Source organism: Oncorhynchus mykiss, chromosome 16 (assembly GCF_013265735.2).
Source record: "Oncorhynchus mykiss isolate Arlee chromosome 16, USDA_OmykA_1.1, whole genome shotgun sequence".
Taxonomy (NCBI): Eukaryota; Metazoa; Chordata; class Actinopteri; order Salmoniformes; family Salmonidae; genus Oncorhynchus; species Oncorhynchus mykiss.
The window spans coordinates 41,067,183-41,089,324 of record NC_048580.1 but is presented as its reverse complement, the minus strand read 5'-3'; the positions used below and the strand labels follow the sequence as shown (position 1 = coordinate 41,089,324).

General features: G+C 48.5%; 2 protein-coding genes across 3 annotated transcripts in view; one reads left to right on the top strand and one right to left on the bottom strand.

Moving 5' to 3' along the window:
• Positions 1 to 22,142, top strand: part of LOC110491981 (low-density lipoprotein receptor-related protein 1) — a 139,777-nt gene that overhangs the window by 89,014 nt on the left and 28,621 nt on the right. For both annotated transcript variants that reach the window (XM_036946892.1, XM_036946893.1), the window contains exons 22-50: positions 54 to 236; positions 1,021 to 1,218; positions 1,372 to 1,617; positions 1,890 to 2,087; positions 5,641 to 5,845; positions 6,108 to 6,272; positions 6,352 to 6,596; positions 7,350 to 7,481; positions 7,717 to 7,944; positions 8,555 to 8,729; positions 8,884 to 8,978; positions 9,780 to 9,932; positions 10,356 to 10,502; positions 10,664 to 10,789; positions 10,951 to 11,082; positions 11,442 to 11,576; positions 11,666 to 11,795; positions 12,070 to 12,196; positions 12,304 to 12,455; positions 12,738 to 12,862; positions 13,027 to 13,401; positions 19,372 to 19,561; positions 19,871 to 20,075; positions 20,300 to 20,492; positions 20,695 to 20,820; positions 20,933 to 21,061; positions 21,162 to 21,281; positions 21,368 to 21,481; positions 21,721 to 21,870. In XM_036946892.1, coding sequence (XP_036802787.1) covers positions 54 to 236; positions 1,021 to 1,218; positions 1,372 to 1,617; positions 1,890 to 2,087; positions 5,641 to 5,845; positions 6,108 to 6,272; positions 6,352 to 6,596; positions 7,350 to 7,481; positions 7,717 to 7,944; positions 8,555 to 8,729; positions 8,884 to 8,978; positions 9,780 to 9,932; positions 10,356 to 10,502; positions 10,664 to 10,789; positions 10,951 to 11,082; positions 11,442 to 11,576; positions 11,666 to 11,795; positions 12,070 to 12,196; positions 12,304 to 12,455; positions 12,738 to 12,862; positions 13,027 to 13,401; positions 19,372 to 19,561; positions 19,871 to 20,075; positions 20,300 to 20,492; positions 20,695 to 20,820; positions 20,933 to 21,061; positions 21,162 to 21,281; positions 21,368 to 21,481; positions 21,721 to 21,870 — 4,899 coding nt within the window. The remainder of the gene's footprint in view (positions 1 to 53; positions 237 to 1,020; positions 1,219 to 1,371; positions 1,618 to 1,889; positions 2,088 to 5,640; positions 5,846 to 6,107; positions 6,273 to 6,351; positions 6,597 to 7,349; positions 7,482 to 7,716; positions 7,945 to 8,554; positions 8,730 to 8,883; positions 8,979 to 9,779; positions 9,933 to 10,355; positions 10,503 to 10,663; positions 10,790 to 10,950; positions 11,083 to 11,441; positions 11,577 to 11,665; positions 11,796 to 12,069; positions 12,197 to 12,303; positions 12,456 to 12,737; positions 12,863 to 13,026; positions 13,402 to 19,371; positions 19,562 to 19,870; positions 20,076 to 20,299; positions 20,493 to 20,694; positions 20,821 to 20,932; positions 21,062 to 21,161; positions 21,282 to 21,367; positions 21,482 to 21,720; positions 21,871 to 22,142) is intronic.
• Positions 13,516 to 17,774, bottom strand: LOC110491983 (galanin receptor type 1-like). Its single transcript, XM_036946899.1, has 5 exons — positions 16,382 to 17,774; positions 16,079 to 16,215; positions 14,357 to 14,752; positions 14,150 to 14,231; positions 13,516 to 14,058 (listed from the first exon to the last, which is right to left on the bottom strand). Exons 1-5 carry the CDS (start codon positions 16,569 to 16,571, stop codon positions 13,790 to 13,792), a joined length of 1,074 nt encoding a protein of 357 aa, XP_036802794.1. The 5' UTR covers positions 16,572 to 17,774; the 3' UTR covers positions 13,516 to 13,789.

Sequence of the window (22,142 nt, the reverse complement as noted above, 5' to 3'; positions counted from 1 at the left end):
TGTCGGCTAACTCCGCTCTCTCTCTCCCTCTCTCTCTTCCTGTGTCTCCCTAGCAACGCGTCCTCCCGGGGGTTGCCACGTGGATGAGTTCCAGTGTCGCATGGACGGCCTGTGCATCCCCATGCGCTGGCGCTGCGACGGGGACACCGACTGCATGGACCTGAGTGACGAGAGCGACTGTGAGGGCGTGACGCACATGTGTGACCCAGCCGTCAAGTTCAGCTGCAGGAACTCCGGTGAGTTTGCGTTGGCCGTTTCGGCCGTCAAGAGAAATGGGCTAACCGCTCTCTCTTCCTGTCTCTTCCTCTAATGCTATTGGCTAACTGAGTCGGTGGCCTTTTTTGTTGTTGTTTGTTAATGGTCTTAATCAGACCAGTTAGTGAGGGTTCAGGAAGTCTGTGGTAGGGCAGGCTGTGGTGTGTGCGTGTGTCAGGTTTTTTTTTTCTGACCTCATCAGATTAGTCAGTGAGAAGTCCTGGTGTCCTCTTGCCCTACATCCTCTAGACGCCATTATAGTAACATCCATGTCTCAGAGCAAGTATTCTCCATGTAGTAAGTCATTGCAGCAGTGTCTGAGCGGTTTGGACACACACTGTCAAACACACTGTATCACTTTAAGAGAGCTTGTTATCCCAAGGGGCTTGTTGTGACAGAACATCACAACAAGCTGCTCTCTGGGAACGAGGATGCCTTTTACCCACGGTGACCCCTTGGTGCTCCGGGGATTAAGATGTCTGGATTAACACGGCCAGAATTACTCTTGTTCTTATGATTGATTTCCCAGCAGCCGTCACAAGAAAGGCAACCATGTTTTTTTCCCCCCCAGAGTTCAGCACGCCATCACAATCTCTGTTTCTCTATTCAGAGTTGAGCTTGTCCCCTTTTCACGTTGCCACGGTGTTTCCACGGTTGTCCCTAAGACCCCGGTGTGTGTGTGTGATCTTCTGTCTGGTTGTCTCCTCAGCCTGTTGTGTCAGTGCGGTGTGACTTCTGACCTGTACCCTTTTGACCTGTCCCCAGCTCGATGTATCAGCAAGGCCTGGGTGTGTGACGGGGACAGTGACTGTGAGGACAACTCGGACGAGGACAACTGCGAGGCTTTGGTGTGTAAGCTGTCCCACCACGTCTGTGTCACCAACGACTCGATCTGTCTGCCCGTCGAGAAGCTGTGTGACGGCACTGACGACTGTCCCGACGGCTCTGACGAGAAACTCTGTGGTAAGAGCACCGCGGGCTCACACTTTCAAACACACACACACACTCGCTCACTCTCCCTACCCATAGCTACACCACCTTGGTCAAGGTAGGAATTGCCTCAAACCACACATCTCTATGATTTCTCCTCTCCTCTCTACTCGCCACTCTCCACAGACCTGTGCTCCATAGACAACGGCGGCTGCAGCCACAACTGCTCCATCATCCCTGGGGAGGGCTTCATGTGTTCCTGCCCCCTGGGCATGGAGCTGGGCGCCGACAACAAGACCTGCCACATCATGAACCTCTGCGCCAAGCACCTCAAGTGCAGCCAGAAGTGTGAGCAAGAGAAGAGCAGCGTCAAGTGTTCCTGCTACGAGGGCTGGGAGCTGGAGACCGATATGGAGAGCTGCAAGAGCACTGGTGAGCAGAGGAGAGGGTGAAAGGTTAGAGAGAGGGGAGAAGGTAGTAGAGAGGTAGAAAATGGATATATAATCTTGTTGGACATCCGATGAAAACCGGGGTTGTTTGTGTGAGTTTTGTGTGAGTTATGGCGTTTTGTAAATATTGAACTTTGTGTATATCTACCATAAGAACGGAGACCACGATGAAGACCATGTGACCTAACAAGGACAATCTCCAGGGCCCCTAAATGATCCCTTCCATATCCCATATTTCTCTACCCCCCCCCCCAGACCCCTTCAAGCCGTTCATCATCTTCTCCAACCGCCATGAGATCCGTCGTATTGACCTTCACAAGGGAGAGTTCAGCGTTCTGGTGCCTAACCTGAGGAACACCATCGCTCTGGACTTCCACCTCAGTCAGAACACCCTCTACTGGACCGACGTGGTGGAGGACAAGATCTACCGCGGGAAACTGTCCGAGAACGGAGGTGAGGGGGGAGCGTCTCCGTTTATTCAACTTATTACACTCATTTGGCTCTTTTTTCCCCCAGCTGGTGTTAGCAATTGCTTCGTGTAGAAACTGCCGCGCAGGTATTTTCCAGCCCTAAACGCCAGGTTTGGCAATTTACCAGTTAGTTATGACATTAATTTTGACAGTGGAAACTCTGCTTACCCAGCCGTGACGCACACTGCCCATATGAACATGGAACAAGAGTAGCCTATTGTGCGTTTTGTACTTGTATACTTCCTATTTCGAAACATAAAAAAAACGGATGTTTTTTTCCCCCCACGTTTCATTTTATTGTATTAAAAACCAAGCATAGCCTCCCCTCCTCAATTAAGGCCCTTCTCTTGTCTGCCCAATGTATTCGTTAAAGTAGTCTAGACTGTCAATTAAAGGGATTGGCTCCTGAGACCACTTGGCAATAACTCTAAATCGCCAAAGCTTTATTAAAATATCACATATTTTTTTTAACTACAGTATGCATTGTAGGCAGGCCCACATTTATTTTAGCCGTGCAGGTCCTGTTTTGGAAGTGCCTGAAGGACCCCCTTCCGTGATGTTGGCTACGTGTCCATGGCCCGTCATGAAGCGAGAGACGAGAACCTCGTGAATACCGGTGAACCTCGTATTCAGAGGTTATCCGTCAGCTGTAGGAATTGCTTGTTTTTCTGTTTCATAGGTTCAAAACCCAAGCCCTCCCTTAAGCCTACTGTATCGAAGGCTGGTTCAACGGCAATTTTTCTCCCCTGGGGATTTTATGGTGTCATTTACATTTTACATGTATTTATTGTTGTTTTAAAAATAAATAAAGATTCCTTGTTTTTCGTTGAATTGTGTTAGAATGATTCACCTTCCTAGTTTTGTGGCAACAACATCCGTAGAGCGCTGGAACCTCTGTGGACGTGTGAATGAGATCTGATCTGTAAAATAGTTTCCCGATTTATGTTCAGAAAACATAGGCCTATTGGGGAGCAGTATCACGATGAGCGGACGTTCTCCCTTTCTCTTTACGTTGGATCTTTGTCCAGCTCCTGAGAAAAATGTGGATGTGCGTATAACCCTCCATAATCTGCGTTCATTGAATACTATGTACCCACAGGGAGAAATGATAGGTGTGACACAGCCTATTTTAAAACAAGAATTTGATTATAATTATTTGTTCTCTTTTTAAGGCCTCATCAATAATGTCTTTAATCTTGCTTATTGACAGTGTTTGGCATGTCCGTGCTCAGCCATATTTACATTAGGCCTAGCTTCTATGTCCGTGTGAATGCTATTGAAGCCGTGCAATTACTAAAATAACATTTGCAGTCCACGTTGTTCTAAGTTAACCTATTTAATAAAGATGGGATAGTCGACATGTTTGTTTCTGTAAGCTGTTTAACAAAGTATGACGGACTAACATTGGAATTGGAGTTGATTCCCAGGCAATACATAAAATAGTGTAAATGCACAACCTTGACGCAACCACATATTTTGCCGTGGAGCACATTCTAACGGGCCAAGCCTCGACACACCCAGGACGTGTTTACTCATCAAAACCCAGCCCTTACACGCCAATGCCTGCAAGGGCGCCGATTGAATTGTAATAGTGAAAACATTTAGAACCTAAAGCACTACCGCCTGAGGTTTACGGTTGGGTTTGTTAAAATAGAGCCCATGACGTGACAGTCAATACAAACTGAAATCCAAATATCAATGGATCAGGGGACAACAGCAAAAAAAAAGAATGGGATCTTAAAGACATGCTGTGACGATGACTGCTGTCACACAGAGACCAGGGTGGTGGCAGGAGATCTTTCTGGAAAACCCATCCCTAATGTGCCGGAAGGTCTGCTTGGTCTTGCGTCAGCCAACATAGAAATGGCTTTGAATTAGAAAGCGTCTGGAAATTGACTAGAAAGGACTGTGTTTTTTCCTCTTTAGTCTGAGGACAAACAGAAATGAGTTCCAAAGTTTGCACTTTCTCTGAATGTACTTCCCACGTACAACAGTGTTGTCTCAGGGTAGCCTCGCCTGTCAAATCTAGTCAAGATGTATATTAATGTCCCCAGCATAAATCCCCCAGACAGGTCACAGCTGGCCCGTGTTCTCCCCCCAATGTCCCAACCTCAGACCCCTACCACCCCACCCCCCAACCCCAGGTCTGTTGGCCAATCAAGGGTGTGTTTCCAGAATCCCACAGAAGAAATCCAGACACACACACACACACACACACACACACACACACAGAGAGAGAGAGAACGACGGAAGGCTTTGTCTCTTCAAATTTGTCTCACCACTCCTTTGCGTGACTGCAGCCACCCTGGGGCAGAGCAACAGACACACATACTGTGGTGTAGCGTAGGAACCAGCGTATTCCATTAGTCCCTGTTCCCAGGCCCCCTCCCACGCCTCTAACCCTCTTAAAAACAACCCTCCCTCCACCATAAATCAGCTTCTGCTGATTTAAGATCTTTCCGTGTTTAGTTGTAGGCCCGGGACAAAAGCAGGATCGCCATAGTATCGTGGCAAAGGGAACAAATGAACGGATTTAACTTCTTTAGGAAAACGGCCATAATGTTGGAAACAAACATCATGTTGTCATCCGGAGTCACGTTTGTTTTCCAAGTCATAGCGCACAATATTTTCCCAAACAGCAGTTTTTTTTTTTTTTAAAGGACCAAAGAGTTTGCGATGCTTCGTGTTTTCATTATTGCCATGGGAAAAAAACATTGCTACGCTGGTTTCGCCACAGGGTCAAAAATGCCAACAACAACAACAACAACAAGTTTCCTCCCTACACACACAGACACACACATACACAGCCTCCCCACCCTCCTCAGGCAAAGCCAACTGTGGTTCCAGCAGTATAACAACAACCAAGCTGTGAGAGGCCCTCTCCCTCTCATGCTGTAATCTAATGACTGTTGGAAGGCCATGTGAAGGACTCCACAGAATCATCAGCTGTCCACCATTACTGCGTTGCTTTGCCAGGTTTTTCCGGGAACTGTGTGTGTCTGTGCGCGCGCACAGGTGGGTTTTTTTTTCTCAAAAGTTTCCCAGAAGTCACCACCTTCGTTCTGCCATTGTTAGCAAATTGTTGCTCGAAATCCCGCAGTGGTAAGCAGTGCCATGCCACTGACCTGATTCAGGTTCCACAGAGAAGGAATTCCAAACAGTCCGCTCAGTTTGTCAGCGGTTTGTTACAGCGAAGCCGGTAGCGCTGCTGGATAGAGTTAGTCTGTAGCTGCTGTCCTTTGCCATGAGCTAGACAGACATGTTGTGTTACGCCAGAAAATATTGCCCCGTTTTGCAAAAAAACATTTTCATACGGCCTGGTCCACTGTGTCCCATTTCTGTCACGTCCATTATAAGAGAGGAGTTTGACCTATCGGATCAGGTTATTTTCTTCCATTTCCGTCTTACTATGTTTTTTGTCTGTGTGTTGAGGTCAGTGATGGGAGTGTCAAACAAATCTAGAGTTTCCCAAATGCAAGGCCTTAACCCAGCCATCTCCCATCCCTCTCCTCTCCCGACCCCTGTCCTCCTCCCAGCTCTGACCACCTTCGAGGTGGTGATCCAGTATGGCCTGGCCACTCCAGAGGGTCTGGCTGTGGACTGGATAGCAGGGAACATCTACTGGGTGGAGAGTAACCTGGACCAGATCGAGGTGGCCAAGCTGGACGGAACCATGAGGACCACTCTGCTGGCTGGAGAGGTGGAGCACCCCCGGGCCATCGCCCTGGACCCCCGAGACGGGTGAGAATGAAACCATTGAACCACCACGGTGACTGATACCATACCACAGATACTATAGAACTGGAAATAGTAGATCAAATACAAGCAATGGTACCCTGAAATAACTTCTGTATATAACTGTAAAATATATATATATATATATATATATATATATATAGTCCCCTTTCACATATTCAGACACTATGTGAATGACTACCGCTGAATATTCATGAATGTGTCTCCCTCTCCCTTCTTTGTTCTCGTTGTCTTCCTCTGTTGTCAGTATTCTGTTCTGGACGGACTGGGATGCCAGTCTGCCCAGGATCGAGGCAGCATCTATGAGCGGTGAGGCCAGGAGGACCATCCACAGAGAGACTGGCAGCGGTGGCTGGCCCAACGGACTGACTGTGGACTACATGGAGAGACGCATTGTATGGATCGACGCCAGGTACTGTTGCTCTCCTTACCGCGCGCGCACACACACACACACACACACACACACACTCACCCAGACGCACTCTCCCCAGGTCTGATGCCATCTACTCTGCTCTGTATGACGGCTCTGGTCTGATCGAGGTGCTGAGGGGTCATGAGTACCTGTCCCACCCCTTTGCGGTCACCATGTACGGAGGAGAGGTGTACTGGACAGACTGGAGGACCAACACCCTGGCCAAGGCCAACAAGTGGACCGGGAACAACGTAACCGTGGTCCAACGCACCAACACACAACCCTTCGACCTGCAGGTGTACCATCCCTCCAGACAGCCCCAAGGTAGGTGGCACGCACACAAATCATCAACGCGGACACAAACAAACCACCCCACACTTCCCAGCTGTCTCTCACTGCTAACTGGACAGTGAAACACCAAAGGGCAGGACTGCAGAGAGGTACACTCCAGACCTCCTGAACCCAAACACACCAATCCTCTGGGACGCCTAACCGTCACTACTGTGTGCTGCGTTGCCTCCATGTTCTACGAGACGTAGCGTAGTTTCTAACACCTTGTAGACACACACACACACACACACACACACACACACACACTGTGGATCATAAAGGCCCCCCACTGCAGTATTTGGCCTTTCAGACTGGACTTACAGGCTCTTACTCTGAGATGCTTTCTGGATACGGGCCCTGATCTGAGGCTAAGGAATACAGAGCTGAGGTCTCACTGGCCAGTTGATTGACAGCTTCCCCCAGTCCCTCTGACACCGCTGGGGAAACAAACCATGCCTGACGATGTCTGACTCGATCCCTATCCGTGTCTCGCTCTGTCCTCTGCTCCCTCTAATACTCGATCCCTATCTGCCGACCGCTCCCTTCACTCAGTCTCCAGCGCGATGCTCTGTGATGGAAGTGTTTTAGTAATTGAATCAAATAATAGCTTTATTTTTATATTTTATATTTCTCTCTCGTTACATTTGCCTTGGTCGAAATTGAATAAGAATCGCGTCGATGGAACATGGTCGCAGTGGACCCAGATCTCTTTCATTTAAACATTTCTTGGTCCTCTCTCTCCCTCAGCTCCTAACCCTTGTGCCACGTCTGATGAGCAGAGCCCCTGTTCTCACCTGTGTTTGATCAACTTCAACCAGACGTTCTCCTGTGCCTGTCCTCACCTCATGAAGCTGCAGGCTGACAAACGCACCTGCAAAGGTAGGAACACACACACACACACTCAGAGGGCTGAACGGTGACTAATGGGTCAACATTTGCTGTAATTTAGAAACACCCAATCGGACGACTGTCTTACTAATGAGAATAGCTTGGTTTTTAGTTCAGCCGCTCTTGGATATGATCAAATACTGCCCTTTTGTAGTTTCTGGATCGTAACCCTTCCCCTGTACCCCCCCCCCCCCCCCCCCGTCTGTCTCTTCCATTCTCTCTCCAGAGTCTCGCCAGTTCCTGCTGTATGCCCGTCAGATAGAGATCAGGGGAGTGGACATAGACAACCCCTACTATAACTACATCATCTCCTTCACGGTGCCAGACATAGACAACGTGACCGTGGTGGACTATGATGCCGTGGAGCACCGGATCTACTGGTCAGACGTGCGAACCCAGACCATCAAGAGAGCTTTCATCAACGGCACCGGAGTGGAGACCGTGGTGTCTGCTGGTAGGATGACCGCTCTTTCAAATACTCTAATACTAATTTGTTTATTGAATCTATAGGTAACTGCCAAAATAAAGGAAACACCAACAGTGTCTTAATAGGGCGTTGGGGCACCACGAGCCAGAACAGCTTCGATGCGCTTTGGCGTTGATTCTACAAGTGTCTGGAACTCTATTGGAGGGATGCGATACCATTCTTACACAAGAAATTCCATCACTTGGTGTTTTGTTGATGGGGGTGGAAAACACTGTCTCAGGCGCCGCTCCAGAATCTCACATAAGTGTTCAATTGGGTTGAGATCTGGTTGACTGAGACCACACACACACACACACACACACACACACACACACACACACACACACACACACACACACACACACACACACACTGAGATCTCTCTCTCCATGGTAGCCAAAATAATGGGCGGCTGGGCATTTTTATCCACGACCCTAAGCATGATGGGATGTTAACTGCTTAATTAACTCAGGAACCACACCTGCTTTCAATATACTTTGTATCCATCGTTTACTCAAGTGTTTCCTTCATGTTGGCAGTTAGTTGCCTGTCGTTAGTGGTTTAGTTAAATTTGCCTGTATTGTGTGTTTTTTTTCAGACCTGCCCAACGCCCATGGTCTGGCAGTAGACTGGGTGTCTAGGAACCTGTTCTGGACCAGCTATGATGCCAATAAGAAGCAGATCAACGTGGCCAGACTGGACGGATCCTTTAAAAACGCTATTATCCAGGGCCTTGACAAACCCCACTGTCTGGTCCTGCACCCTATCCTGGGGTGAGTACACACACACACACACACTGGAGTAGGAATGGAGTTTTCGAATAACACGACGACAGCAAAAGAACGTTGATGTTGTCACGGTGATTTCAGTGACCGTCAAACCAAGCTTAACGTGTAACAGCGGGTCATGTGTTTGTCCTTCTAACAGAAAGATGTACTGGACTGATGGGGACAACATCAGTATGGCCAACATGGATGGCAGCAACCGTACCATGCTCTTCACCAATCAAAAGGGCCCTGTGGGTGAGTGGGGGAACACTAACACTCTAGTGTACAACAATGCTGAGCAAGTGGGGAAAAGTGAGAGTCAGTGTGAGTGCGTGCTTGAGTGTGTGAGTATTGTTTCTCCGTACCATGTCAGGTTTTTCCCCCGCCCTGTTCAGAGAAAGGAGTCATTGAAGTCGCTTGCATTGTTTACCGTAAGTCAATGTGGCAGTACCGTGTTTGACCACTAGATGCCGCTGCTCCTGCTATATCACGCCTCACTACTTTATCCATTTTGCTGGTCTCCTGTGCTTTATTAAATAGATCACCACATTTCCTTCACAATTTTGTGTCGACAACCAATAGATTTAGCTCATCGTGAAAATAAATTGGGTGGCCACCCTCACAATTCAAGTCCTCCGTGAAAACAATTCAGTTTGTCAGTTTCTCTTGCGCTTAATCTGTGTCCCAAGAAACGACCCCGTTGTGTATGGTTTGTTCCTTTCAGGATAGGTCTGGATTAGTTACTGTTAGGCCTTTCCTGATGAACAAGCAAACCATTAGGCTGCATCCGTTTGAATGGTTTCAGTGTTATGTTCTTCAATGGTGAAAAGTACCTGTTTCCAACTACAGACAACCTTTTGGAGCAGTCAGAGAATGTGGGTGTAGTTATATGTCCCCTTTCTGTCCCTGCCAGGCTTTTCTATAGACTACGGCACAGAGGGAGTGTTTTCTGTCCTGTTTGTCCCCTTCAGACCTGTCTGAAGACTATGCCGTAGGCTGCGTGAGTGAACGAGAGAGGTCTGACTGGGATCGTGTTGTGCTAACTATATCCTATAGGCCTGTCTATAGACTACGACCGTGAGCAGCTGTACTGGGTCAGCTCAGGGAACGGCACCATCAGCCGCTGTCAGATGGACGGCTCAGGCCTGGAGGTCCTGGACGGGGTCAAACCAGGCAGGCTGACCAAGGCGTCCGCTCTGGCCATCATGGGTAAGGCGGAAACGAAGCTACGCTTGGCTGAAATGAGGTCTTTATAATTTGCGTTGCCCTGTGGGTTAGCTACTGTGTTAGTGTTATCTGTGAAACCTTTTCACCTTTCTAGTCTCAACTTAACCAATCACCTTTCTAGTCTCAACTTAACCAATCACCTTTCTAGTCTCAACTTAACCAATCACCTTTCTAGTCTCAACTTAACCAATCACCTTTCTAGTCTCAACTTAACCAATCACCTTTCTAGTCTCAACTTAACCAATCACCTTTCTAGTCTCAACTTAACCAATCGCATTTGTTTCTGCCCTCAGGGGGGAAAATATGGAATCAGGGAAAACTCTGCAGCGTTGTGTGAAACACCCATTTTAAACCACTGTGTTCAGGTTATAGTTCTGGTACTGAATGTCTATGCTGTGTGTTTAGGTGACAAGCTGTGGTGGGCCGACCAGGGGACAGACCAGATAGGGACGTGTGATAAGAGTGACGGCGGGAACTGGAAGGTGCTACGTAACAACACCTCTCCTATGATGCACATGAGAATATACAACGAGAGCCTGCAGACTGGTGCAGGTAGGACGTCGTACTAGTTGTCACACCTACCATGTCCCGCTTTCCGACCTACCCGGTCGAAGCTCCGACGAGTTAACGAACGAGAAACAACATGGTGGTTTTTTTTAAAAGTGAGTTTTCATTATTGTTTGGCTGTATTTTTTCCCCTCCTGTTGTCCCAGGCATCAACCTGTGCAGTAATAACAATGGAGACTGTTCCCAGCTGTGCCTGCCCACCTCCTCTAGCACCAGAGCCTGTATGTGTACTGCAGGCTACAGCCTTAAGAGTGGACAGCAGTCCTGCGAGGGTAAGAGACCGCACACACACACACACACACACACACACACACACATTTTGAAACACTTTATTCAAATCCACAAATCGCGGTACGTCACAATGGGATTCAAAGGTCACAGGCGCTTGGACAGTCGTGGATATAGAAGCACCTCATCTGTCCTCCCTCCCCAGGTATGGGCTCCTTCCTGCTCTACTCGGTACATGAGGGAATTCGAGGAATCCCCCTGGACCCGTCTGACAAATCTGATGCCCTGGTGCCCGTGTCTGGCACCTCGCTGGCTGTGGGCATCGACTTCCACGCCGGTGAGTGTACTGCTTGTGGGCCTACCAAAATCTCGAAATAGGAGTTTTGGTTTGAGGATCAAGTCACTTGAGTGTTAATGTGTCGTCACGCCAACCGTACTGCAAAGATGTTTCCCCAAACTGTTCCTACGCTGTACCTGCCTACAGTCTTCCAAGTAACACATATTATCCAGAGCAATTAGGGTTGCGGCAGATTTCCCCCCCCACCACCTAGTCGCTCCGGGATTCGAACCGGCGACCTTTTGGTTACGGTCTCAATGCTCTTAACTGCAAGGCTATCTATTTTAGTAGGACTTTGTTTTGCTAACGGTAATGATTATTGTATCCGGTTACGAACGGTCATTACTTCTGTCTCGTAGAAAATGACACGATCTACTGGGTGGACATGGGACTGAGCACCATCAGCCGAGCCAAGAGAGACCAGACGTGGCGGGAAGACGTGGTGACCAACGGCATCGGCAGGGTGGAGGGCATCACTGTGGACTGGATCGCAGGTCTGAGAACAACCAGAACCACAACCACATACACACGCAGGGACACGCACACGCACACACACTGACTCCTCCCATCCGTCCCCTGTCAGGTAACATCTACTGGACAGACCAGGGCTTTGACGTCATCGAGGTGGCCAGACTCAATGGATCCTTCTGCTATGTGGTCATCTCCCAGGGCTTGGACAAGCCCCGCGCCATCACTGTGCACCCAGAGAAAGGGTATGTAGTTGGGGCTGGGACTAGGGATTGGGTGTCTGTGTACCGTAGTGCTCTGTGTGTCTTAACATGGTTACTTATAGGTTGTTATTAGTCCAGCAACCAGTTATGTTTGCATTTTGATTAATAATTACAGGCAGTAGCTTGTCATATGATGGGGAAACTGTACATTTTTGCCTTCAAACTCATATGAGTGTGTGTGTGTGTCTGCGTGTGTGTGTGTGTGTGTGTGTCTGCGTGTGTGTGTGTCTGCGTGTGTGTCTGCGTGACCCTGCAGGTATCTGTTCTGGACAGAGTGGGGCCAGGTCCCCCGTATAGAGAGGGCCCGTCTGGATGGCTCTCAGAGATTAGTCCTGGTCAACTCCAGCATCATGTGGCCCAACGGAATCTCCATCGACTACAGGGTACAGTCCACACACACACACACGCATCCATCTTTCAGATTCACGCACACCCAGCGGTTTTTCCTTTTTAGAAACCTGTTTGAGTATTTGTCTGATTGTGTGTGTAGGAGGGGCTGTTGTACTGGTGTGACGCGCGGACCGACCGGATCGAGCGCATCAACCTGGAGACGGGAGAGAACCGAGAGGTGGTGCTGGTTAACAACAACATGGACATGTTCGCTGTGTCCGTCTTCGAGGGCTACATCTACTGGAGCGACAGGTGAGCTCCCTGCTGCCCTATCCCCGTCACCTCCTCGGTCTTGGTTTAACCCTTTAATATGCTACCCTGCTACGGTATGCCTGATTTACTCCACTAATTGGCTCCTTTTTAAGGAGCGTAGGCCACAGACGAACAGTTTCCCCACATTGTTATGCCGTCCTGCCATTCACCAGACTTAGACTCCCATGGCGTGAGTGTCGTTGAATAGAATTTGTGTTTGTTTTTACCTCCGAGCCTGTTTGAGCGTGACTGTGAGTGTTTTGTTTTGCCGTGTTGGACCAGGACTCACGCCAACGGTTCCATCAAGAGAGGCAACAAAGACAACGCTACGGAATATGTGTATCTGAGGACCGGCATCGGTGTACAACTAAAGGACATCAAGGTCTTCAACAGGGACCGGCAACAAGGTAAGGATTTTTAACCCCTAAGAGAAACCCACAGAGAACATGTGTGGCAGGGTTGGGATCCGTGTCATTTTAAATCGGAAATTCCCTCTAACCCTGGTGTGCTTGTTTTAAGTTGTCTGAGACTGATGTGACTATGAGACTGACGTGCGTGTGCTCTCCCTCAGGCACCAACGTCTGTAAAGACAACAACGGCGGCTGCGAACAGCTCTGCCTGTACCGCGGCAACGGGGAGCGAACGTGCGCCTGCGCACACGGCATGCTGGCCGAGGACGGCCGCGGCTGCCGCGACTACGACAGCTACCTGCTCTACTCGGAGCGGACCATTCTGAAGAGCATCCACCTGTCAGACGAGACCAACCTGAACGCCCCCATCAAGCCCTTCGAGGACCCGGAGCACATGAAGAACGTCATCGCTCTGACCTTTGACTCTCGCGGGGGAGGGGGGAGGGGAGCCAATCGGATCTTCTTCAGCGACATCCACTTTGGAAACATCCAGCAGATCAACGATGACGGCTCAGACCTCAAGACGGTGGTGGAGAGTGAGTATTAACGTTGACGCTGTTATGTTCCGCTGTCCGCAAGAGGCAAAACATTCGGGCGGATCCTCTCAACGGAGGATCGCGTGGAATTGGCCGTTTTAGCTGGCCGTTCACACACTCGTACACGTGTGGGTTTTTAATCCGCTTGTGCTATTAAAAAACAGGAAGAAAGCAAATGGCCTCAGCTGAGGTAATTGTGTTTATTGAAATGAGGTTGTAAGACCGATCTTATTCAAATCCAACATGTTGCCCCACTGTCCATAGAGGGGTCCATAGGGGTCCTTAAATGAACCATAGAAAGGTCATAGTGTCCATAGAGGGTCATTAAAGCTCTACAGAATATCTGTTAAGTATCCACAGAATGTCCATAGACCTTTCACAGTCACCCTTAGAATCCGGGTAAGGGTAGGGTTGGCGTATCCAGCTCCACGGGGTTGAAGGGCCGCACCATGTCCCTGCCCCTGAACACCCCCGGGCACCCTGCCGTACACCCCCTGCAACCCTCCCATCTCTCCCGGCCCAAGTCCATCAGATCCCTCCTGAACTTATTGGACATGAACACGTAGAGGACGGGGTTAACCACCGCGGCTGAAGACGCCAGTAGGCGGATGAAGATTGCTATGGAGCGGTAGCTGGAGACACCAGAGATCTTGACCCCTGTGAGGGAGAGAGCGAGAGGGATAGAGGTTTAATCCAGTCCACAATATTACAACAATTGAAAAGACAATACAACAGGTTATTGTGGTACCCAAGAGGGAGAACATGAGGCCGTAGGAGGGCAGCCAGCAGAGGGTGAAGACCAGCACCAGCAGCGCTGACGTGTGGGTCACCTGTGGGTCACAGAAGTAAACAGAACATTAGAATACATGGAGGTAAAACTAGAAACGACACTAGAATGGATCACGGATATCCCGGCAACATGACTACAGGACGGCGGGCACCTTGGTCAGGTTACCTGGCTTTGGTAGCGCTCCAGCTGGGGGGCACATCCCGACACTCTCGTCTGGCGCAGGAAGCAGTAGATCTTGGCGTACATCATCACAATAACCCCCAATGGTATCGCGAAGCCAAACAGGAACAACGCTGTGCTGTACACCAGCTGACCGAGGCCGCCCAGGAAGGCGAAGCAGTGTAACGCGCTGGACACCGCCACCGTGCGGAAAGCAAACTGCGGAGCTGCCAGGGCTACGGCGGGAACCCAGAGGAGCGCCACGGTCAGTTTGAGGCGGCTGTGCATGCGAGAGCGGAAGGACCAGGCGGGGTGGACCACAGTCAGGTAGCGGGTCACGGCGAGCGCAGCCAGTGTGAAGACTGAGGCGGAAGAACAGGCCACGCCCAGGAAGCTGACGACCTAATAATCAGCATAACACAATTGTAGAGCGTATTTCTCATACCCAAGGCACTATACAACATGATCCTAAAAATACTGTTGAAGCTCTAAGTAAAGGAAGTGCATCAAAATAATGTTGAAGCTCTAAGTCAGGAAGTACATAAAAATACTGTTGAAGCTCTAAGTCAGGAAGTACATAAAAATACTGTTGAAGCTCTAAGTAAAGGAAGTGCATCAAAATACTGTTGAAGCTCTAAGTAAAGGAAGTACATCAAAATACTGTTGAAGCTCTAAGTAAGGAAGTACATAAAAATACTGTTGAAGCTCTAAGTAAGGAAGTACATAAAAATACTGTTGAAGCTCTAAGTAAAGGAAGTACATCAAAATACTGTTGAAGCTCTAAGTAAGGAAGTACATAAAAATACTGTTGAAGCTCTAAGTAAAGGAAGTACATAAAAATACTGTTGAAGCTCTAAGTAAGGAAGTACATCAAAATACTGTTGAAGCTCTAAGTAAGGAAGTACATAAAAATACTGTTGAAGCTCTAAGTCAGGAAGTACATAAAAATACTGTTGAAGCTCTAAGTCAGGAAGTACATAAAAATACTGTTGAAGCTCTAAGTAAGGAAGTACATAAAAATACTGTTGAAGCTCTAAGTAAAGGAAGTACATCAAAATACTGTTGAAGCTCTAAGTAAAGGAAGTACATCAAAATACTGTTGAAGCTCTAAGTAAGGAAGTACATAAAAATACTGTTGAAGCTCTAAGTAAGGAAGTACATAAAAATACTGTTGAAGCTCTAAGTAAAGGAAGTGCATAAAAATACTGTTGAAGCTCTAAGTAAGGAAGTACATCAAAATACTGTTGAAGCTCTAAGTAAGGAAGTACATCAAAATACTGTTGAAGCTCTAAGTAAAGGAAGTACATCAAAATACTGTTGAAGCTCTAAGTAAGGAAGTACATAAAAATACTGTTGAAGCTCTAAGTAAAGGAAGTGCATAAAAATACTGTTGAAGCTCTAAGTAAGGAAGTACATCAAAATACTGTTGACGCTCTAAGTAAGGAAGTACATCAAAATACTGTTGAAGCTCTAAGTAAAGGAAGTACATCAAAATACTGTTGAAGCTCTAAGTAAGGAAGTACATAAAAATACTGTTGAAGCTCTAAGTAAAGGAAGTGCATAAAAATACTGTTGAAGCTCTAAGTAAGGAAGTACATAAAAATACTGTTGAAGCTCTAAGTAAGGAAGTACATCAAAATACTGTTGAAGCTCTAAGTAAAGGAAGTACATCAAAATAAATAAAGTGTATCCCTAGTCAAAGAATGAAAAGATGGAGGGATGAAGGACCTTGCAGAGGAAGCTGCCGAAGGGCCAGGAGCCCAGGGCGATGGCCGCGGTGTGGAAGGGTAGGCAGAGCAACAGCAGCAGGTCAGCAGCACTCAGAGCCAGCAGCAGGGTGTCTGTCCCATGAGGAGGCTTTCCACCTACACACTCGACCACGGTGGAACAAATTATTATTTATTTTTTCACGCTTTCAATGTGTCGTCCTCTGGGGCTCTTTTTGCTTTTGTACTTAAAACATAAAAAATAAATAAAAAATTAAGACTTTCTAACTGTACAAAATTTGTACCCCAAAAATCTATCAATCACCTCGCCTCCTGCGGCCGGCCAGGATGGAGATGACTAGGCAGTGGCCCGCCAGGCCTGTCACCAGGATGAGGCCGTCCAGCATGGGCACCAACAACTTCGTCATCCCGGTCCCGTCTGTCCCATTGCCCTGGCCCCCACCACTACTACTGTTACACAACGCTCCCACATCACTATTGTTCATCAGCAGCATTTCACCACAGCTCTTTGTTGCCAAGCAAATTTGAATTCTATTCTATTCTGTCCTCCATAGATACACACACGGCGACGCTGATATAACAGACTGCTAATTATCACTAATCTTGATAGTCCTTATAACTACTGTCTGATAATAGGTGACATTACAGTAACACTGTCTCTGACACTCGTCCCCAACGCCCCTCCTTCCAACGTACCCTCTCCTACTGTAAAACCTTATCACTCGTAACCACATTGGCACTTCCAACACGACGACTGACAGGTTCACTGACACGTTCCCGTTGACAGGCAGCAGCTAACTGAGCAGTTAAGGTCTTTCATGCTTAGGAGCTTGTGAACAATGCATCGGTGTCTGGGCGGTTCTTCCTTGTCTCGAATGCAGTTGAGATTCCTTTGTGTTTCCACAGCTTAGACGATGTGACAATCTTTGTCCGGGCGCTTTCTATTTGACAAGAATGCCGCATCGATTTCTGTTGTTTAGTTTCTACGGTCTCTGGCCAGAACACCCAACAAGACTATAATCTCGTAGAATCAGGGGCGTAGTAGTGCACTCCAGACTTCCAAAACAAGTTTTAATGATCCAAGTTTGCACACAAATACTTCTTCTTAGAGACTATGACATTGAGAGGAGGGGTCCATTCCTGACGCTGGCTGCAACTGGCTGTGTTCAGCATATCAGCACCCCCTCCCCCAAAGAAGTTGGTGATTTAAAAAAATAAATATCTATCCAGTCTCTTCCTTTAATGTTGCATTGATTTGTTGAAACCAAGCAACACTATAATACAAAGGAGTGTCTGTCGCTGCCTGTCGTCTCAGGTGCCATTTAAAAGCAGTCAATTCTACTTGAAGCTAAGTGCCTCGCTGCGGTGCCTGTGGTGTTGTTGTCCGTTATGAGGTTCATTCAGCTCTCCTGCCTGCCTGGCCACAGATTCAGATTCCTCGGGTAGCTAGAGGAGAGGCGGAACAACCAGGAACGCGAGAGAAGGAACGAAGACAAAATAAAAAGAGGACACAATAAAGACGAGGGGGAAATAGAGAGGGCTTTGTTGTTCTGGAGAACGATACTCCCTGTTCGTCTGTCAGATAGGTAATGTTGCCAGTGCTGTAACAGCCCGCTTCTCGTTTAACTACTGTTTGAACAGGGGCTGAGATAGGAGCGGGGAGGAGGGGGGGAGTCACAGAGGTGTTTCTGATTATAAGTAACAGCAGAGTGGTTCAGAACACACTAACCCTGGCAGGTACATCACATTTGTATAGCTTTACTGATTAACCAGTTGTTTGCTAGCGTCCTGGCCAACATCCTCCTTTTTGTCTGCCCTTGTCACTAGGAATTTCAAGGATGGAGAATATCGACTGTGGCTTGGACGCCAACCTGGTAGAGTTCTGGTTGGTTAGCTTTAAACGCTGGCCTCTGCTGTGCAGGGATGTTTTGCCTGTTCTTGCTGTCGTCCCTCTCTGCTACAGTTTGACTGCTTGTCTTTAGGTGCAGAAAGATTTCCAGCCCTCCTCCGTCCACCTTAAACACCTGGGAGAAAAATAACTCGTTGTTGACTTTTGACCATGAGCAAACAGTTACATGGAGTGTCCAGGCTTTTATTATTGAGCAGTTGCTGTCGTAAAAAATGGACCGTGGCGTGACGCCAGCAGATGCTGGGAAACCCTGAGAAAAGCCCATAAGGGGTGACCCTTGAAAGAGTTTTACAGGGGATTGTCTTTGGGTGACCTCTCCTCTGTCGGGTGTCACACAGCTACTTGAGTCAGAAAAGGGTTTCAGTATCCTGAAATGGAAACTGTAGAGGGAGAAGGTGTGTGGGTGTGTGTGTGTGCGTGCGCACGCGTTCTAGCGGTGTCTTTTTTTATTTTCTTCCTGGATAACAAGTCACCATGCATAACAGGGTCTGTGGGGAGAGGAGCGGTGTGTGTGCAGGCAGTCAGCCATGAAATGACAGGATGATACCGAACAGCAGGCATGGCAAGGTCCTTCACTCGTAGCACTGTACCGTTTGTCCTTTCTTCTCTCGTTTCCTTTTCTCCTTTCTTCTCTCTCTCTTCCCGTCATTTCTTTCCTCCTTTCTTCTCTCTCTCTTCCCATCATTTCTTTCTCCTTTCTTTTCTCTATTCTCTCTCTTTTCTCGTCATTTCTTTCTCCTTTCTTTTCTCTATTCTCTCTCTTTTCTCGTCATTTCTTTCTCCTTTCTTTTCTCCTTTCTTCTCTTTCTCTTTTCTCGTCATTTCTTTCTCCTTTCTTTTCTCCTTTCTTCTCTTTCTCTTTTCTCGCCGTCTTTCTCTCCCCTCTCTCTCTTTCTCCTCACAGCTTTTTTCCATTCGACAGCTGATTTGGATGGACGTGCCCATATAAGAACCTTTTCCATTGCCATTTAACAACTACCTTCCTGGAAAGTTGACCATGCTTGCAACCTATTCCATCGTTTAATGATAATTCATGATTTAGAGTTGAATTCACCCCTTAAAGGACATTTTGTAGAGAGGTTTGCTCCCTTTGCCAATACTACATACATTGAAGTGTTTCCTTCGTTCTTTCTGCCGTAGTTGTTTGGACTTGTTTCCTTCTCAGCAGGCGAATCTCTTTCATTGGCTCTCTTGTTCCGTTTGCTTGAGACCCACCAAGGTCCGTGACAGTAGTATTGACTGTGCTGTGACCACTACAATAAAGGATGACAGGGTGCTGGAAACGGAATCATGTCTTGTCCTGTTTCCTCCTGTACTGTCCCAGTCCCTCAATAGGGCCTATACCTCTACTGACTGTCTTTCCCCCTCTGTGTTCTGCCCCCCAGATGTAGGCTCAGTGGAGGGTTTGGCGTACCACCGTGGCTGGGACACCCTCTATTGGACCAGCTACACCACCTCCACCATCACCCGTCACACGGTCGACCAGAGCCGACCGCAGGCCTACGACCGCAACACCGTGGTCACCATGTCTGGAGACGACCACCCCAGGGCCTTTGTACTGGACGAGTGTCAAGAGTGAGTGGCAGCGATGTTCTTTTGTGTGTGTATATATATATATATATATTATTTTTTTTATGTAGAATTTGAAGGAGTGTGAATGACTTTTGAAAGCCACTGACAACAACTACTAGATTTGAATTGACGGATGGAATGTCAAACCGTAGCTGTTTGGTCAGTTTTATTAATCTGTTACTGGAGCGGTTTATGCGTTGACTCCATTACTTTGTCTTTCTGCCGTTATGGTCTGTTTGTTGTATGTAACGGACCATTTCCCCAAGCTATTTTTAACTCGCCCTTTACTTCCTGTCGTCCTCGTCTTACCAGTCTGATGTTCTGGACCAACTGGAACGAGCAGTCCCCCAGTATCATGCGTGCCAGTCTGTCTGGTGCCAACGTGCTGGTGATCATCGGTAATGACATCCGCACCCCCAACGGCCTGGCCATAGACCACCGCGCAGAGAAACTCTACTTCTCCGACGCCACGCTGGACAAGATCGAGCGCTGCGAGTACGACGGCAGCAACCGCTACGTGAGTCACCTCCGTTACCTGTGTCAACTCTTGTTACCGTGGCGACTTCTTGGGACGGTGTTGACGCCAGCCGCCGTGGACTCCCAAGGGTCTGCGGTTATGTTCTCTTGTCTAACCGTTTAAAAATATATATGTTCTGAATCAAAATAACATCTCTAATACTTTTGGTTGTTTGAAGACGAGCCGCTTTTCTTACCAACAATGTGACTTCCTCCCCCACATAGGTGGTTGTGAAGAATGAGCCCGTGCATCCGTTCGGCCTGGCGGTGTATGGAGACTACATCTTCTGGACTGACTGGGTCCGCAGGGCCGTTCTCAGGGCCGACAAGTTTGTGGGCAGAGACATGAGGTTGCTGAGAAATGACATCCCCCAGCAGCCAATGGGAATCATCGCTGTGGCCAATGACACCAACAGCTGTGAGTGATGGAACTCGTGGGGAAGGGGGGGGGGGGGGCGGGTCGTTTATGCTGACAAACTGCCAATGGAGTCCAACGTCGTCTTAGATGGCTTCAAATTGGCACGCTTAATCGTGTCCATGCCGATATTACGCAGGGCTACTGTGCAGTTTCAGTATTTAAAGGCTATGCGAGTACATTTAATTGATTTTGGTTCTACCAGGTGAGTTCTCTCCCTGTCTGATCAACAACGGGGGCTGTCAGGACCTGTGTCTGCTCACCTCGGACGCGAGGGTCAACTGTAGTTGCCGTGGAGACCGCAGACTCCTGGAGGACAACTCCTGTTCGGGTGAGAAGGGGTGGGGGCCTGGGGACATTGTCAGGTTCTCGTTAGGGAGGTCACGGCCTAGGTTAGGATGCGCATGGTGCTGACGGTCTCTGTCTCTCCCCTACTACCGTAGCTCTGAACACGTCATGTGGCAGTGTGGACGACTTTGAGTGTGGCAACGGGGACTGCATCAACTACAGCCTGACCTGTGACGGCATGGCCCACTGCAAGGACAAGTCAGACGAGAAACAGTCGTACTGCGGTGAGTCTGTGTGCGTGTGTCTGTTTTTTTTGGGGGGGTGGGGGGGGTCATACTGTATTGGTCATAGTAAGGCAGCTAGAGCTGGTCTTCCTCTCTGCAGCGAACCGGCTGTGTAAGAAAGGCTACAGGCGCTGTATCAACGGCCGCTGCATCGGCCACATGTTCTGGTGTGACGGGACTGACGACTGTGGAGATCACTCCGACGAGCTGCCCTGCAACAGTAAGTAGTGTGTGTGTGTGTGTGTGTGTGTGTGTGTGTTTGCGTCCGCGTGACTATACCCGTTCTAATGTGTGTGCGTTCTCCAGTGACCCTGTGCAAAGTCGGAGAGTTCCAGTGTCGAGATGGAAGCTGCATCTCCAACACCAGCCGGTGTGACCAGGTGGTCAACTGTGAGGACGCCAGTGACGAGATGAACTGCTGTAAGTCTACAGGCCGTCTCTGACATGTCGGATATCTGTGAAGAAAGGTCATTTTTAGCTCAGTAATGGCGTACGGAGGCGTCTGCCGTGGCTAGTGCGTCCGTTTTGAACGTATCCCCCCATGTGATGAAAAGTATTGCCATTTCATCCCCCACCCCGTGTTGAACGTACAGACGCCGCTCCCTAGGAGCCCCTCAACTAACGGTTGTTCATTCGTGTATGATGTCTCTCCTCCCCAGTGCCAACTGACTGCTCCCGCTACTTCCGTCTGGGGGTGAAGGGGGCGACCTTCAAGAGCTGTGAGAGGACCACGCTGTGCTACCTGCCTTCCTGGCAGTGCGACGGCAACAACGACTGTGGAGACTACTCGGATGAGAGAAACTGCCCAGGTAACAGACAGACAGATCTTACCGTTCTCCTTTTAGGGCCTATCGGGCAGTATATCCTTCAGCCAGGGCTTTAAACCGTCTTCTTTTTCTTTCAAACACTTTGAGCGTTTGCTTGAGCCTGCCCAGAGTGACAAAATGGGCGGGGGTGGCACTTTTGGGACTGCTCCATTGGTTACATTGTGCAGGAAAGGAAGCATAGCTATTTGAACCCCCGGTCTGACTCATTGCCAAACGCCTTTAGGATCGTCAAAGCGTTACAGTGTACTCTCCGT